Source organism: Meriones unguiculatus, chromosome 12 (assembly GCF_030254825.1).
Source record: "Meriones unguiculatus strain TT.TT164.6M chromosome 12, Bangor_MerUng_6.1, whole genome shotgun sequence".
In the NCBI taxonomy this organism is placed as follows: Eukaryota; Metazoa; Chordata; class Mammalia; order Rodentia; family Muridae; genus Meriones; species Meriones unguiculatus.
The window spans coordinates 31,856,184-31,874,146 of record NC_083360.1 but is presented as its reverse complement, the minus strand read 5'-3'; the positions used below and the strand labels follow the sequence as shown (position 1 = coordinate 31,874,146).

At 47.7% G+C, this 17,963-nt stretch overlaps 1 protein-coding gene across 1 annotated transcript in view; it reads left to right on the top strand.

Annotated features, from left to right (window-relative positions):
- The first annotated feature begins 1,170 nt into the window (after positions 1-1,170).
- Limk2 (LIM domain kinase 2) overlaps positions 1,171-17,963 on the top strand; it is a 70,348-nt gene continuing 53,555 nt past the window's right edge. The window contains exons 1-2 of the mRNA XM_021652132.2: positions 1,171-1,364; positions 17,300-17,399. Of these exons, the coding sequence (XP_021507807.1) occupies positions 1,349-1,364; positions 17,300-17,399 (116 nt within the window). The 5' untranslated portion in view covers positions 1,171-1,348. The remainder of the gene's footprint in view (positions 1,365-17,299; positions 17,400-17,963) is intronic.

Sequence of the window (17,963 nt, the reverse complement as noted above, 5' to 3'; positions counted from 1 at the left end):
TTGAATGGCTGGCTGATAAGCTCAAACAAGAGTCTTCTGTATCCCAGGCTGGGCTCAAGTTCACTACCTAACCGAGCATGACCTTGAATTCCTGCTTTGTTTCTCTCCTGAGTAAGAAGATTACAGGCATACACTAGAAGTCCTGCTTATGCAGTTTAGGGCGTGGAACCCACGGCTCCAGTCAGGTTAGGCAAGCCCTCTTTACCAACTGAGCCACATCCCCTGCCCCATATAGGAGTTTCAAACCTGGCAGCCCCCCTGGGAGAGTTAGTCTCACTCAATGTGAATGGCATTGTTAGAGGTTTCCACCTCCATTGATCAGCATCTTTTAAAAAAAAAATTAAAAGTTGTCATTCTGTAGCTGGGCGGTGGTGACACACGCCTTTAATCCCAGCACTCAGGAGGCAGAGGCAGGCAGATTTCAGAGTTTGAGGCCAGCCTTGTCCACAGAGCAACGGGAACAGCCAGGGCTACCCAGAAAAATCCTGCCTCAAAGAACTGAAAAAAAAAAAAAGTTATGTTTATGGATGTTATGACTGCATGATGTCTGTGCATCATATGTGTGAGTCGGATCCCCCGGAACTGGAGTTATGGATGGTTGTGAGCTACCATGTGGATGCTGAGACTCAAACCTGGGTCCTCCGGTAGAGTAGCCAGTGCTCTTGACCACTAGGTTGCCCCTCCCACCCTTATTATCAACATCCAAAGAAGTTTAATAAAATAGCTGGCTGTTGTGTTTTGAACAATTTGGAGGCCCGGAGATGTGGGCCTGCACCCCGGTAGCACGCTGTTCCTGTTCTCCTAATGGGGCATCCAAACTCCACAGCATCTGCAGTACGTCAGTTGTACCACAGTTCGGTACCTGTGCACTCAGCGAATCAAAACTGGTAGGAAACTGGTTGTGGTGATTCGTGTCTACAGCCAAAGCGCTTTCAAAACGGGTAGAAGCGCCAAGACTTCAAAGCCATCTTTGACAATACAAGTTGGAGGCCAGCCGGAGCTCTCCGAGTCACTCCCAGCTAATATTTTTGTTTTATGTGTGTGACTGCTCTGCCTGCGATGCGACCTCCAGCCTATACTGAACCACCCCGGTGACCCGCTCGCTAGGGGGCGCCAGAGACGCGGCGGAGCTCGCGCGGGGCGGGGCGTCAGGGCGGAAACCTAAGTGGGCGGGGCGTCGGCAGGCGGGTCCCAGTGCCAGGTGCGGTTTGGTCCTCCCCGGGCCCCGTAGGCGGTGCATCCTTCCCGCCGCAGAGGCAGAGACGACCTCCTCCGTAGACCGCAAGCGGGCGCGGACCTGAGCCACTGCCGCCGGGTGGTCCTGCTCCTGGTGTCCGCGCCCAGGACCATGGCGGCGCTAGCGGGTAAGAAGGGGCCGCTTCGTCCTGCCCGCCGCTCGCGGGTTTCTGGATGTCTGGATGCTCTTGGGTCTGGGATCTTGGGCAGGAACCTGGCAGGGTGGGAGGACCGAACACTGTTGCTCCCTCCGGACTTGGAGGTCTTGTCTCTAGAAGTGGGGGCGGGTCGTCCCAAAGGCTGAGGGCTCCTAGCGGCCGGAGCGTGGGACGACTTCCCCCGAGGTGGGTCCCCAGGTATGCAGACCCGGCTGGTCTCCTGAGTAAGAAAGCCAAGGGGCCTGAGATTCTCTGTGGTCGGAGATTCTGGAATATGGGAAGCACAGGGTCTTCCAGAGTTCAGGACTTGAGATTCCGAGCTACCCTGGATTCTAGGTTTTTGTAGACCCAAAGTTCTCCAAGGTATTTGGAGACTGGGGTTTTGGGGAGGGGTCCTGGAAACACAATAAGGGGCTATCAGACCGTTCTTCCCGAGGCTCAAAGATCTCCGCCTCACGTGGAGAAGAGTTTCAAGTCTTCCCAGGGAATCGTTGAGTCCTCCTTTGGTCTTTGAAACCAGCGGGGTAATAGCAGGACACCTTGAGGGGAAGAGTTGTGTGGGAGTAACTTCAAAATTGGTTTAGCAGGGCCTGTGGCCCCTTCACGCATCACCTGGCAGCTTCCTGCCCTGCGGCGCCAGAAACGTTCTGCCGCCTGTTTCCCATCCACCTGTGTGAGTGGCTCCGTGCCTAGGTCTACCAGAGTCAACTTCCAAAAGTTTTCTAGAAAGGCCAAGGCAGAATTTTAGGGGTGGGGGAAGGGACTGGATATGTGCCTCCACTTCCTGGCTTTCGGTCGGTGGACAGTCACTTCCTCCATCCTGAATTCAAGGACTGGGCCGCCAGTAGGTCATTTCCTCACTGTAGGAGCATGGGATTTTTGTTCCCAACGGTGCTGATATGCTCTGGAGGGAGAAAGCACGGAGCGGAAATGCCTCTGTGTCTTTCCTTAATTATTTTTTTTTCCTGGCGTGTGTGTGTGTGTGGTGTGTGGTGGTGCACACCTGTAATCCCAGACTAGAAAGGTAGTCAGGAGAATTGCTTTTGCTTGATCTGCGTGTGGAGTACTATTTGGTCAGCCTGTATGTACTACAGACTAGAACCCTGTCTCTAAATAGTTAATTTTAAAAATTGAGTCGGAGAGTGGGATGTAGGTCAGTTGATGGAGGGCTTGCCCAGCATTTACAAAGCACTGGGTTTGTTTCATCCCCAGCACTGCCTAGACCTGCTGCATGTCTGTAGTCCCAGTGCTCTGATGGGTCGGAATTTCAAGGTCATCCCCCTTCTAGATAGGGAATGTGAGGCCAATCTTAGCTCTGAGAGATCCTGTCTGTTTTTTTGTTTGTTTGTTTATTTGTTTTTTTCAATGAGGTGGGAGAAGTTAAGAGTGTGTGCTACCCTTGCAGGGAACACTGCACCCAACTACTTCTTACTCCCCCAGCCTGGGAGAACCACACCTTCCATCCTCTCCACATACCTGCACTCTCATGGCATACACGCACACAGACACCTAAATAAAATCTGTTTCTAAAAATTAAAAATGTGGGGGCTGGAGAGATAGCTCAGTGGTTAAGAGCACTGTCTGCTCTTCCAATGGTCATGAGTTCAATTTCCAGCAACCACATGGTGGCTCACAACCATCTATAATGTGAACTGATTCCTTCTTCTGGCAGATGTAAATGCAGATAGAACACTCATATACATAAAAAAAATAAATAAATCTTTAAAAAAAAATTAAAAATGTGTTCTTGCCGGGTGATGGTGGCTCACGACTTTAATCCCAGCACTTGGGAGGCAGAAGAAGGTGAATCTCTGAGTTCCAGGCCAGCCTGGGCTACAGAGTTGAGTTCCAGGACAGACATGACTACACAGAGAAACCCTGTCTTGAAAAAAAAAAATGTTAGAGTTCTTCAACTCAACTGATTTTCAGTGACTTTTTCCTCTTTCTTTTTTTCTTTCCTTCCTTCCTTCCTTCCTTCCTTCCTTCCTTCCTTCCTTCCTTCCTTCTCTTTCTTGACAGCAGAGTTTCTCTGTGTAACCTTGGCTGTCCTGGACTCACTTTGTAGACCAGGCTGGCCTTGAACTCACAGCAATATGCCTGCCTCTGCCTCCCAGAGTGCTCAGCTGCTTGGTGACTTTTTTAACTGCTATAGGTCTTCAACTTTGAACCTTTATTATCAAAAATTTGTGCAGGAGTTTAGTAATTTTTTTTTTTTGTGTGTGTGTGTGTATATGTGTGTATGGTGCTAAGGATTAGCCCTGGACTTCTTGCTGGCTAGATAGGCACCTTGCCACTGAGCTGCATCCTTTGCTCCTTTTAAACTTACTTTAATTTTAGCTAGTTTTTTTTTTTATTATTATTTAGATTATATGTATGCCTGTATGTATACACAGCTACCACCACACCACCACATGCATGTCTGGTGCCTGCAGAGGCCAGAAGATCCTCTTGAACTGGAGATACTGAGAGATATAAGCCGCCATGTGGGTGCTAGGTATTGAACTCTGGACTTCTACAAGAGCAACAAATCCTGTTGTTAAATTATTATTATTATTATTATTAGGACATCAGCCCACTGTTGGTTGCTTAGGCTGGTCCTGTACTTCCTCAATCTCCTGTATGGGCCTGTTTGTGTACTGCACCTGGCTAAAGTGCCGTTTTTTTTGTTTGTTTTTTGATAGGCGAGGATGGAACCCGAAGCCTTGTGCTTCCTAGATAGCTACTTTACTATTGAGCTGTGTCCTCAGCCTTAAGAAGAGCTTTTTGTAAGGGTGGGGAGTACGGGGAGGGGTTAGATTTACGGCCTGAAGGAACCCTGTTCACAGGTTTATGACTGAACAAATGGGACTCAGACTTCATATTTCTCAGCCCCCATTTCGTGTTTCATCTCTCCTGTGTCACAAACAACAGTATAAGGTTGCTCGGCGAGTCAGAGAAGGAAGTGGGACTTGGAACTTACTTGTTCTGCTCAGACTGCATTCTCGGACACCTCGGATTCCTGTGTAACAGGAGAATCAACAACAAAGAAATCAAATATTTACCAAGTGCCTGGGTTGTCTTTAGAATGGGGCTGGGCCAAGTCTTACCTCTTACAAATTTTAAGAGATGCCAGAGCCAGGAAAGATATTTGAGCTTATGTGCAGGCTCCTCGTTTTACATTTGAAGAAACTGAGGCTCCAGTAGGAAAACAGTCTTGTCCAGGGTCAGAGTCAGGACTAATGTAGGAGACTGGGGTGTTGGAGATGACATATGTAGCCAGAACATAACACTCAGAAAATTCCTGTGAGGGTGTTGGAGAGATGTCTGAGTGGTTAAAGACCTCTGCCTCTGAGAAAAAAAGATGAGCCGGGCGATGGTGACACATACCTTTTATCTATTATCCCAGCATTCAAGGAGGCAGAGGTAGGCAGATCTCTCTGAGTTCAAGGCTAGCGTGGTCTACAAAGGAGTACAGGACAGCCAAGGCTATATAGAGGAACCCTTTTTCAAAAAACAAACAAACAAACAAACAAAAAAGATGAAGCCAGGCAGTGGTGACACATACCTTTAATCCCAGCACTCAGGAAGCAGAGATAGGCAAATCTCTGAGTTCAAGGATATAGCCTGATCTCTTGAGTTGTAGGACAGCCAGGGCTACACAGAGGAACCCTGGCTTGAAAAACCAAAAAAAGAAAAAGAAAAAATTCAAGATTAAGTTGTTGCAAAGGCTATCTGTGACAATAGAAGATTGTGTTCACATGTTTAGGCCTGAATTATAAAGCAGGAGAGGAAAGAGGATAAACCCCTTCCTTCACAGAGTAGGTTTTGATGGGGAGAGAGACAGTAACTAAGGTGAAAATCATCAGGATAGATGCTTTGAGGAAAAGTTAGATAAGGGGCTGGGAGCAGTGGGTGGTCAGTTAAAAGAGAGAATGGTGTTTGTGCCTGCCTTCCTGTTTGTGTGTGTGTTGGGAGCTGATCACAAATGCCAATCACCAGTGTTCCCATTGAGCTATGCTTTTAGCGCCAGAGGCTACTTCTTGGAGGCAAAATTTGAGAAATTGTAGATAGTTGTTTGTTTGTTTTTTAATGTGAGAGGAATGAAAACAGCAGCAGTGAAGAAACTGTAGAGCAGGATGAACAGGTCAGTGAGCTCATCTTCAGCAGGAGTGGTCCATGGCTGTGTGTGTAGGGCAAGATGCTGAGAGCCCATGAAGCAGAAGGTAAGCTATAGAGCAGTGGCTCTCAACTTTCCTAATGCTGCAACCCTTTAATACAGTTCCTCATGTTGTGACCTCCCAACCATAGTTTTTTAAAAATAATTTATGTTTATTTCATGTGCGTTGATTATTTTGCTTGAGTGTATGTCTGTGTGAGGATGTCAGATCCCTGGAGTTGGAGTTACAGACAGTTTTGAGCTGCCATGTGGTGCTGGGAATTGAACCTGAGTCCTCTGGAAGAACAGTCAGTGTTCTTAACCGCTCGCTGCGTTATCTCTTCAGCACTGCCCCCCCCATAAAATTACTTTCATTGCTACTTTACACCTGTAATTTTATTTCTGTTATAAAGGGGTTGTGACCCACAGGTTGAGAACCACTTGTGCAGTTTTCCACTCCACAGCAGACTCTCTAGGGTTAGACTCACTGAAGTCATGATAGGGCATGGATACCAGTCTGCAGGTAGGTACAGTGGGCCCTGACATGAGGTGTTAGTGGTTGCAATGAGAAGGCAGCAGTGACTGGTTAGGGGGTGTCTCATGACATAGGCAGGACAGGATGTCTTGGGGGGCCCTGGGTGCGAAGTTCTCTAAAAGCCCATCATGCTTAGGGTGCCGTATTCGACCCTCCACATTCATGGTGGTTTCTGCATGTCCTGCTGACCCCCAGGCCAAGGCTGGCTCTAGTCGGGGAGACTGGAAAAGGGCCTGTATGTGTGGGCATACAAGTGACTGCGTCACGTCATTTTGATGTTTCAGTGGGGACTGTAGCAGTCACATGTCTCTTCTTGCTTACATTTAACGTTAGACAGCAGTGGCAATCGGATCCCTTATTATTGACACCGGCTATCAGCTAGAACACGAGCCCATCACCTGCTTCCCTAGAGCATTCCTTGAACTTCACCCTGGGATTCTATTGATGAGGTCTTTCCTCTAATTCGCTGGAAAGATATACTTTTCCCAGAAAAGAAAGTATAATCCCAGCACCCAGGAGGCAGAGGCAGATGGATCTCTGTGAGTTCGAGGCCAGCCTTGCCTACATAGTGAATACCTTCGCTGTTCACAGAGAAATGCTGTCTCAAAAAAGGGGGAAAAAAAGTCTGAAATGCAGCCAACAGCATAGGCTTTAGAGTCCAACAGTGCTGGTGCTGACCTCTTTGTGGTTGGTTAATTGAATAGTGCTCAGGACACTATGTGACATGGTGAGGACTCAAAGTGATTTTTGTCACTGTCAGTGGGTAGAGACACTGAAAAAGAAATTACAAATTGAGTAACTGGGATCTCTGATAGGAGATCTGTTGCAGGCCTCTCCAGATAAGAAAACGCTTACTCACAGGGAACGAAGAAGGAGCCTGATAGCCATGGGAACCTTCTGTCCTGCTGTCTGTCTGTCCCCAGAACCTGACTTGTCTCTGGTTTCAATTCTGCATGTTCTTATCCCTTACCCAGTGGGCACTCACCAAGACCCCAAGGCCTGCTCTGTGCCTTTTGCGTGGGCTCAAGGCTGAGCTTGCAGGATTTGTTATGAGTGTTCTCTTTGGATTTTGGAAGCTAGTTTGCTCAGTCAACCTTTTCCCTGGCTAACTTAGACATGCTTGCAGGAAGGAAGGCAAGACAAACAGGTTCCACTTAGGGCCAGGCACCCTGGAGGTATTCCCTGGCCATTACTTGTTTTAATCTTCTGGTTAATCCTGTAAGGTGGTAACTTTAGCCTCCTTAAAAATGAGCAAGGGAGCCCAGGTGTGGCGGTGCACGCCTTTAACTCCAGACCTTCAGAGGAGGCAGGCTGCATTGGAAGCCAGCCTGGTCTACATAGTGTTCCAGGGCAGCCAATGCTACATAGTGTGACCATCTTGGGGGGAAGAAAAAGAGCAAAGGGGGCTGGAGGGCTGCTCAGTAGTTAAGAGCACTTGCTGCTCTTGCAGAGGACATGGGTTCTTTTCTCAGCACCCACAGCCCACAACCCTTTATAACTCCAGCTCCAGGCTATCCAACATCCTCTTTTGGCTTCTGCGGGCACTCGGCACATTGTAGTATATTTACTTACATTTAGGCAAATACTCCTACAAATAAAATAAATAGTACGGGGTCTTGGGTTTGTGTGGTTTTGGTTTTGTTTGTTTGTTTTTTTAAGTGAGGAGAGGTTAATTTGGTTATGCACATCTCTAACGCCAGCATCCGGAAGATGGAGGTAGGAGGATCCGTTGTTTAAGACCAACCCTGGCCACATAGCCTGGGCTACATGTCTCAAACCAAAAACAAATAAGTAAATAAAAATTAACCCTCAAAGAGGGTAAATAATTTGTTCAAGGACACAGAGACAGGAATAAAGCCCAGCTTTTAAATCCAGCCTTTTCTGTGGTTTTACGCTTTGTTCTGTGTATGGGTGTGTACCACTTGAAGCAGCCAGAAGAGGGCGTCCCTTCGAACTAGAGCTAATTAAGTTGTGAGCCACCACATGGATGCTGGGAATCAAACCCGTTACTTTTAACTGCTGAGCCATCTCTCCAACCCTATGTTCATTTTTAACGGTTTTGATGATGGGGGGAGTGCCATGACACAAGTGTGGAGTGTGTGGCGATCAGAAGCCAGTCCTATCTTTTACTGTGTAGATTGCAGGGATCCAACTCAGGTGGCTGGGCTTAGCAGCGAGCACCTTTGTTAGCTTAGCCATCTTGCTGGCCCTCTTTTTTTTTTTTTTTAACATTTACTTATTGATTGTGTACACAGTGTTCTGCCTGCATGTATGCCTGCAGGGCAGAGGAGGGCACCAGATCTCATTACAGGTGGTTGTGAGCCACCATGTGGTTGCTGGGAATTGAACTTAGGACCTTTGGAAGAACAGCCAGTCCTTTTAACCTCTGAGCCATCTCTCCAGCCCCTTGCTGGCCCTCTTAATTTAAATGGGGCTGAAGAGATGTCTCAGTGGTTAAGAGCACGTGTTGCTCTCCCAGAGGACCCAGATTGGATTCCCAGCACCTATGTGATGGTTCACAACCATCAGTGACTCCAGTGCCAGGGGACCCAGTGACCTCTTCTGACCTTCACAGGCCTCAGAAACATACACGGTACATATGCTTGCATGCAAGCAAAACACTCATCCACATAAAATAAATAAATCTTTAAAACCAATTCATGTGTATGTGCATATGTCTGTGCTGTATGCCTGTGGAGACCAGAAGATGTTAGAGCCGCCTGGGGCGGTTCTGGACACCAAACCAAGGTCCTCGGGAAGAGCTGCAAGTGCTCCAAACCACTGCGCCATCTCTCCAGCCCTCAGTTCTTATCCCTGACCCTCAGAAATAGACTAAAAGGAGAAAGAAGAGGACAGCAGCAGGAAGGACACTTCCCGAGGCTCCCGGCCAGGTTTGGTTTCACAGGCTCTCTGAGCTGGAAGGAACCTTCAGAGCTTTGCTTGTACAGAAGGGAACATAAGGTCTAGAGGGACCAGTGCTTGTGGTGCGGGCAGAGTGTCAGAAGATGTTGGTTGCTGGCTCTCAAGTTTGTCGATAGTTGCTTCATTAAAATTCCATCTTTTCCTTTTGGCTGTCCCCCAGAGCTGCCACCTGCCCTTCAGCTTCCTGCTTTGGCACAGAACAAGTAAAGTTTATCTACTCTTTCTGCGGTTCCTAAGGCTCCCATGATTGCCATACTTATTTCTAGCTGCCCTGAATTGGCAGCATTTTCTTCCTGGTTCTCACTGTCAGGTGGAGCAGGAGACAAAGGTTTTTGTTCAACCTCAGCCCCCAGATCCCCTTCCCCATTGTTTTTGGGTTTTGTTGTTGTTGTTGTTTTTCAAATAAAAGGCTGGGCTGTGTGTGTGTGTGTGTGTGTGTGTGTGTGTGTGTGTGTTTTGAGGCATCAGGGTCCCTGAGGTCCAGTCTGGACAGAGCCAGCTTAGACCAAAAGTTGAGCCAGAGCTAAGCAGTGGCTCTGGGCTGGGGTACCCCACCAAACCACAGAAGTGCAACTGGCCTGGTGGTCGAAGGGCTAAGGGTTCAGGTGCCTGTGGCACCAGCTTTGTGATGGCTAGGTAGCCCCTTCCCCCCAAGTCATTTCAAAGTTTTTCTAAGCCTGGCATGGCGCATCCCTGAAATCCCAGCTACATGAAGCAGGGGATTGAGTTCTAGGCTGGCAAGACCTTGTATAAATAAGAAAATGAAGTCCCTTCATCCTCTTAAAAAGCAAAAGTATGAGCCGGGCCTTTAATCCCAGCACTCAGGGAGGCAGAGGCAGAGCTGTGAGTTCAAAGCCAGCCTAGCCAAGGCTAAAAAGAGAGTCCAGGACAGTCAAGGCTGCACAGAGAAACCCTGTCTCAAAAAAAAAAAAAAAAAAAAACAGCAAAAAACAAAGTCTACATATTGAGTTCTAGGACAGTCATGGCTACATAGAGAGACCCTGTCTCAAAAAGCAAAAAATATTTATAGCAAGATTGAAAAAGTCCTGATGGTGAGAACATTTGTCATGTAATAGGCCACCTTTCTCAGCACTAATCTCGCCTTTATTTGTTTTGGCTTTTTGTTTGTTTGTTTTTTTTATGTAGCCCTGACTGTTGTGGAATTTACTCTGTAGAGCTCAAGATATCTGCCTGCCTTCCAAGGGCTGGGATTAAAGGCCTGTGCCTAATCACTTTTTTAAGCAGCAAACTGGTTGGGTTTGGTGGTACTCTCAGGAGGAGGCAAGAGGAAGGTCTTTTCAAGAGAAGATCTTTTCAAGGCCAAACAGGTCCCCATAGGGAGTTCTAGGACACTCTGGGCTATATATTGAGATTCTCTCTCTCTCTTTCTCTCAAATGTATTTTATGTGTTCATGTTTTGTCTCCAAGTATATGTACAATGTGTGTGCCTAATACCTGTGGAAGTTAGAAGAAAGAGGGCATGAGATCCCCCGGAACTGGAGTTACAGACGACTGTGAACCATCATGTGTGTGCCGGGAATCAACCCAGGTCCTCTGAAAGAGCAGTTAGTGCTGTTAACCACTGAGCCATCTCTTCAGCCCTAAGCTCCTGTCTTAAAAGGGTCAAGAAAGGGGCTGGAGAGAGCTCAGCTACAGCATAACCTGCTCTGCTGGAGGACCCAAGTTCAGTTTACAGGGTGCCTTTTGCCGTCTGTAACTCCAGCTCTGGGGGATGGAATCTCTTCTGGCCTCCATGGACACTGCACACACGTGGTGCACAGACATATATGCAGACAAAATATCCATACACGTAATAGAGAAACTGAAAAACAAAAACCTTCCTATAAAGTCCAGATAACTTCTAACAAGCGGGAGGGCAGTAGATCCAGTAAATATGATTATACTTGTTACACCCTATTAAGGACCCATTATTTGAGGTGCCTGTAAATGTTTACTTAGCCTGGCTCCTTTCTAGGCTCCTTGTAGACTCTGACCTGCAGCCATTACTGATGTGAGCAGATGTACGCAGTAAGCCCTGTAGAGAGGGTGAGCAGCCTGGCAGAGCAGAAGCACTTCCTAGCAGACCAGCCTTGAGATTGCTCTCTCTTCCGTTGGGCTTTACTGGACACCATTATGTTTCTTTTGTATTTCCTGAGCCAAAGGTTGTGAGAGAATCAGGATTGCTGGTTTGCAGGATTTTGTGGGGGCTGAAGAGGCCAAGAGAGTTCTGTGCAGTTTGGACCCTGGGAGGGAGGAAGGGAGGGAGACAGGCAGGCATGCTGGGTGTACATAGTGGTTCAAATACTATCTAAGGAAAAAGCAGTTTTACTTTGTGCACGTGTGTGTGTGTGTGTGTATGAGTACTGGTTCTTGAGTGCCACAGTGCAGTGTATGGGGATCGTTTTGAGGCAGGGTCTCTTGTGTCTGTGGCTGCAGTGCATGGGCTCCCCGTGCAGTAGGAGTCCTAGTGTTTCACGAGTGTAAGCCTGCACAGCATGTGCTTTTTACCTGCTGAGCCATCCCCGTCCCTAGTGGTATGAATTCGTAACAGAAACAGATATGGTTCGTGCATGGGAGGTGGCTGTCCTGTGAACCAGAAGTCTGCTCCCAATACCGGTGTCCTGCTGACCTTTGGAGTTCCACTTTGGTAATTTTATAGGTGGCAGATAGATCCAACCTTCCAGTTGGATTTGCTGCCGAAATATTGTCCGTTCTATTCTAGACCCTGGAAGAAAGAGAATCAAAATGCAACCCTTGCCCCTTAGAGCTGAGAGTAAGGGGCTCAGAGAGACAGAATTGTACACAATGAACTGTAAATAAAGAACAGATTGTATCAGATGACTGTAGACAATGAAGTTTAGCCAAGCCTTTGGGATCATCAAGAAAGACATTTGATTCAATGAAAAGGTGGAAGAAGTTTGCTAAACAAAGACAGTTACTTAAGGTAAGAACAGTGGGGTCCAGGGGTGTGCACAGAGCTGGAGCTCCCCTTGTAAAAAGCAATGAGGCACCCAGGTACACTGGCACGCCTCTGTAATCCCAGAGCTCAGGGAGGCAGAGGCGGATCTCTGTGAGTTTGAGACCAGCCTGGTCTACAAAATGAGTCCAGGACAGCCAGGGCTACACAGGGAAACCCTGTCTCTTGAGGAAAAAAAAGAGCAACGAGGTTTCCAGGTTCTTTGGGGTCACCTTGTGAAGGCCTTACCTGTTTAAGACTTGAGTTCAGTATTCCAGGTTGGGTCCCAAGTCCCTGTGTAGTTAAGAGTGACCTTGAACTTCTGACCTACTTACTCCAGTTGAGGGGGGATTGGGGGGAGGACAGACCCAGCTCCACCCAGTTTTATGTGGGGTTGAACCTAGGGCTTTGTGGTGCTTGGCACACACTCTGTTATCCTAGCCCCCATTCACTGTTTACATTGATGTGTATTGATTAGATGTCAAAACGTTATCTTGCTTGATTCCCCAGTCCTTTACAGTCAGCAGTAGCCATCTTTAATCACGTGGAAGTTTTTGTGGCCCCCGCTTCTCATCACTAACGTTGTCCCTTTCTTCCTCTTCTCCCCCCAAATTAATTTCCATTTTCCCTCAGAGCTCAGTCTGGAAACGACTTCAAGGAATTCTCTTTAGCCCTGCCCCAGTCTTCCCACTTCTGAATTCACTGCGCCTCCATGCCCTCGGCCCCCAGTTATAACCACAGTCGTGCTGTCTGAGGGCTGGAGGCGTAGCTGGCATGGGGTAAATATGTGCTCCAATAATGGGCTGAAGGGTACCCATTGAATTTAGCAATGAGTGCTCGCTTGGTGAGGCGGTTTCGGAGAACTGATGGGTGGAAGGTGGATTGCAGTGGAGTGTGAAGTAACCGGGAAATGAGGAACTGGGTGCTGGGAGGTGTACACAGCCTTCTTTGTAGATGTGGGTGAGAGGGAGAAGCTGTTTTTTGTTAGGAAAGACTCGATTATTTAAATGACAATGGAAAGGAGTCCATGCCAGGGGGTAGGAGCGTGGCGATAACTGAAAGAATATGTCTTCATACAAGAAGGGCAGGGAGCTAGAACACTGGGCCGTGTGGGACAGCCCAGCCTTTTTCCTGTAGACACCGGGAAGTGTGACCTGGACAGAGACAGACAGCCTGGAGTATGGCTGAGCCAGCAGCTGTTGGGTGGAGGCCGTGTCTGGGGAGGCATGTGCTAGGAGGTTCCAGGGTCTCGCTGTAACGCTGAGCAGGTGCCGGCCTAAGTGTGCGTGTGTATGTTGAGATGGAGAAAACAGGGCAGGCTCATGAAGGGTGGCAGTAAATGAAAGTCTTGATGCTCTGAGTTTTGGAAACAGCCAGATGGCAATCACTCAGAGCCACTGATCAGTCGATCACTGATTGGTAAATGGGTAGTCAGGTCCGACTCTTGGAGGGGGAGGTTATGAAGTACAAACCAGAAAGACTGTGTGGGCTGTGGGAGGTAGGAGGATCAGGAGTTCAAGGTCACCTTCCGTTACACAATATATTAGAGGCTAGCCTAAACTAAAAAACCCCGGAAGTCTTGCTTCAAAAACAGGGTGTGGCTTTAAAATAATGAGATTTGTTGGGGGACAAGGTGGACACTGAACTAACCCCAAGAGCTTTTCTGTTCTACAGGTTTATTTGTGTGCAGAGGCCCAAGGAGGGTAGAGGAGGGTGTCTGAGGCCCGGGAGCTGGTGCTCCAGGTGGCTGTGAGCGCCGATGTGAGTGCTGGGAAGCAGGAGTTTCACTAAGAAGATTCATTGGCTGTGGCTAGTCACATACCTTCACATTTTGATGCCTGGAACCCATAGTGGGAGGACGGAACTACTCCCAAAAGTTACCCTCCCACCTTCAGACACATACTGTGACCCAGAAATGTCGTCCCCCTGCCCTTCACACGCACACAGCATACTGTATACGTATATATCTCTTACTTAAAGCCTTCTCATTGGAGCAGGAGTGTATTAGTCCCAGTCATAGGACACTTCCTAGCAGTCTTCCCCTCTCTCTCCCCGATTCACCATCTTACTCAGTGCCTAACCCGGCCTAGGCCTACTTTAAATGAGTAAAATAAAAACTTTTTACATTGTAGTTTTTGGAAAAGGACAGTGTGCCTGGTGCTCACTTGTGACTCCAACACTCAGGGAGGCAGAGGCAGGCAGATCTCTGTGAGTTTGAGGCCAGCCTGGTCTACAAAGCAAGTCCAGGACAGCCAAGGTTACACACAGAGAAACCCTGTCTTGGAAAAAAGAAAAAAGGTTCTGTCTAAAAAGTGAAGGGCTTGGGCTGGAGAGATGGCTCAGAGGTTAAGAGCACTGACTGTTCTTCCAAAGGTCCTGAGTTCAGTTCCCAGCAACCACATGGTGGATCAATAACCATCTACAGTGAGATATGGTCCCTCTTCTGGTGTGCAGGCAGAACATTGTATAAATAATAAATAAATAATAAATTTATTTTTTTTTTTTTTTAAGGGAAGGGCTAGTAATATATCAGCAGTAGAGTGTTTTCTTATTGTGCACAAGGCCTTGGAGTCAACCCTGGGGCCACAAGAAAAGAAAGAAAAACAACTGATGGTCATTTTCCTGTCACAACACTGAGGTGGTAGCTGAGAGGAGCCAGTTTGACAGCTCACTGAACTCCGGGGTACAGAGAAGACAGCCCATGACTGGCTCGTCCACGGTGCTGAGCAGTCTTGACGTCCCTGGAGCCTTGCTTTGTCCATTCAAGGCCCCCGCCTGTGGCAGTCCAGAGTTACCCGGCGGACAAAGCTGTACACAGAGTGTACAGGGAGTCTTGTAACAGTCTTGCCCTGTGTCTGGGGCTGAGTTAGGTATCGCGGCTTGATTTCAGCTGCCTGTTTTATTTCAATAAGTTGGCATTTGAGCCACGCCAAGGGTACTGTGTTTTGTTTGGGTTTCCTCTGTTTTCGAGGGTCACAAACTGGCCTGTATTGATCTTAACCCCAAAGCCCTGGAGCACCTTTCTCCACCCTTGGAAATCTTCCCCAGCTTTCATGGTGAGCCCAGGCTCAAGGCTTCTCTACTCTTCTGCCCCTTATTTGAAGGAAGAGTGTTAACATGGTGGAGTAGGAAAGGCCAGACCTCTTGTTTAAATATTCAGTTTGTCACACATACATACACACACATACACACACACAGCCCTCAATATTCCTTCTTTCATCCATCCATGAAAAGAGTGCAAGGTTGAGAACGAAATGTGATTGGGTCTGGGAAAGCAGTAACACTTCTTGGCATATACGAGACAGGAAACATTCATTAAATGTTTATTCTTCTGTAAGGAAACTAAGCTAACTCCGCTTCTGAAGCAAAGTTGTCCTATGGGAGAGTGCTTCTTTCCCAATGGGCTTGCTCTCGAAGCAGCAAAGATGATGTAAGCATCCTGCATCTTTGTGTGGAGAGGACCTGTCATGCCGTGTTGATTGAATGAATGAGAGAGCTCCGCGACTAGGTGCCAGGAAATGTGAGGCAGAGTAAGACAATAGCAGGTATAAGCCAGAATGGAGGGCATCTGGGTACTGGCTGGGGACAGTCATAGGAGGGAGGGACCCTTCTCACTTCTTCCACTAAGAGCAAAGGCTAAAAAGTCTAGAAAAGTGATGGGTTTCATTGTTTGTTAGTAGACTGAAGTTTTCAGTTTGGGGTTTTTTGTTTTGCTTTTCACATTTACTTGTGTGTGGAGGGGTACAGGCCAGAGGACAACTTAAGGAAGTCAGCACTGCCCTACCACGTGAGTCACAGGGATCAAACTCGGGTCATGAGCTCGGTAGCAAGTGTCCCCAGTGAACCCTCTTGCCAGCCCTAGTTTAGCAGTATTGGTTGTTGAGACACAATCTTGCTGTGTGGCCCCCTGGACTCTCAGTCCTGCTGCTTCTGCTGAAATTACAGGCTTGTGAAAAGGCTGGTTTTGTATTAACTAAAGAGGAGCAGGGCGATGCTCAGTGTCACACGCCTCTAATCCCAGCACTCGGGAGGCAGATAGATCCCTGGAGTTTTAGGCTAACCTGTTTTACCTGTTGAGTTCCAGGTCAGCCAAGGCTACACAGAGAAACCTTGTCTAGAAGGGAAGAGGGGGTGGGAGAGAGCAAGAAGCAGTCAGTTATTTTAAATCATGTTCTCATATATTGTGTGTGCATGCATTAGGATCTCCGGCTCTCAGGAGAGACCACCATGATGAGAAGGGGCTCTGCCCACATGGGAGGGATGTGCAGCTCACTTATTTGTGTTCTAACACAGGTGGTCACGGTGTCTTTTCCCCATTGGCTGGGGGCCAACTAGTTTCAAATGAATTACAGCAAAGGACAGCCAAGATGGAGCTGGCCACCCAGGTCATTTAAGTTCCGAGAACACAGAATAGTCACAGTGTACACCAGAATCTTACCAGTTGGAGGACTAAAACACTTTTTTACAAGGTGGGGCAGATAAAAAAAAAAAAAGACTTGAAAAGTAAAAGTTTTACAGTGTCAGGAGGCAGAGGCAGGCAGATAGATCTCTGCGAGTTCAAGACCAGCCTGGCCTACAAAGCAAGTCCAGAACAGCTAGGGCTACACAGAGATACCCTGTCTGAAAAAAACAAAAGAAAAAAAAAAGATTTACAGTGTTTGGCTGGCCAGCGGTTGTGCACTCAGGGAGGTAGAAGCAGTCAGAACTCTGTGAGTTCCAGGCCAGCCTGGTCTTCCGAGTGACATCCAGGACAGCCAAGGTTTCACAGTGAAACCCTGTCTCAAAAAACAAAACAAAAACAACAACAACGAAAGTTTTCAGTGTTTGACACTAAAGACTAATATTCATTGTCTCACATACACTGAGCCTGTGTGTGACAGAGGACAACCGGCAGAAGCAGTTTCTCCCTCCAGGACGCAGGTCCCAGGGGTCAGACTCGGGTCACCACCCTTGGTGGGGCGGTGCCTTCACCAGCCGAACCCAATCAGAGCCTTTTTTTTTTAGTTAACAAAATAGGTTTTTTTAAATTTTATACTGACTTCTAAATTGATGCATTTTTATAGGTAAATTATTTTTACATTACTCAACTAAGAAGTTAGAACTTTTTTATTATTAATTACAGTTTATTCACTTTGAATCAGAGCCTTTTTTTTTTTTTAATTGAGATTACTTTTGAAGCAGGAGTTCCTTCCCTAGAGAGATGCTGGGCTGAGGCTTGCCAAGTCTTTCCCAGAGATCTTGCGGAGGGGGATGCTGAGTGCGAGCAGAGCCTAATCCCCTCAGCCTGTTCCACTTGACTGAAACTGTGCTTGCTTCCTGTTGCTTAAGAGACCCTGACCAGATTGGTTCTGTTTCAGGTGAAGAAGCCTGGAGGTGTCAGGGCTGCAGCAACTATGTGCCCCTGAGCCAGAGGCTGTACAGGACTGCCACCGAAGCCTGGCACAGCTCCTGCTTCCGGTAAGCGCCTCTCCTTTCTTTCCCATTGTACTGTGGCCCCTGCACTGTTTTCATGTTCTGAAAAACACAGAAAACAAGCTTCTGGCTAAAGAATTTTAATCTTGGTGGGGCCTTAGGGGCAGGGAGAGGAATGTGTCAAGGAGGAACACCCCTGATGCCGGATTAAAGTGCACAAATGAGTCAAGTGCAGCTGGAAAAAGAGCTGGGGGATGGGAGGAGCTATTCTAGACTTTTCTCCAGCACCCTCTCTTTAGGCCGGAAAGAGGACTTTCCCCACAACTGCACCGCTGGTTAAGAAGGTGCCTTGTGGCATTCTAGGGGGCTGCCAGTGTCATCTCGTCCCCACAGGACCCCCTGTGGTCCTCCTTTTTGTGACCGACTTTATTATCTTAGTATTGCTTCCAGATTACTTTGAGAAGCAGCTCAGTTTCCTTTTATTGTCATTATTTATTTGTTTGTTTGTTTTTCAGGACAGGGTTTCTCTGTGTAGCCCTGGCTGTCTTGGAACTCTTTCTGTAGACTCAGAGACCTGCCTGTCTCTGCCTCCGCAGTGCTGGGATCAGA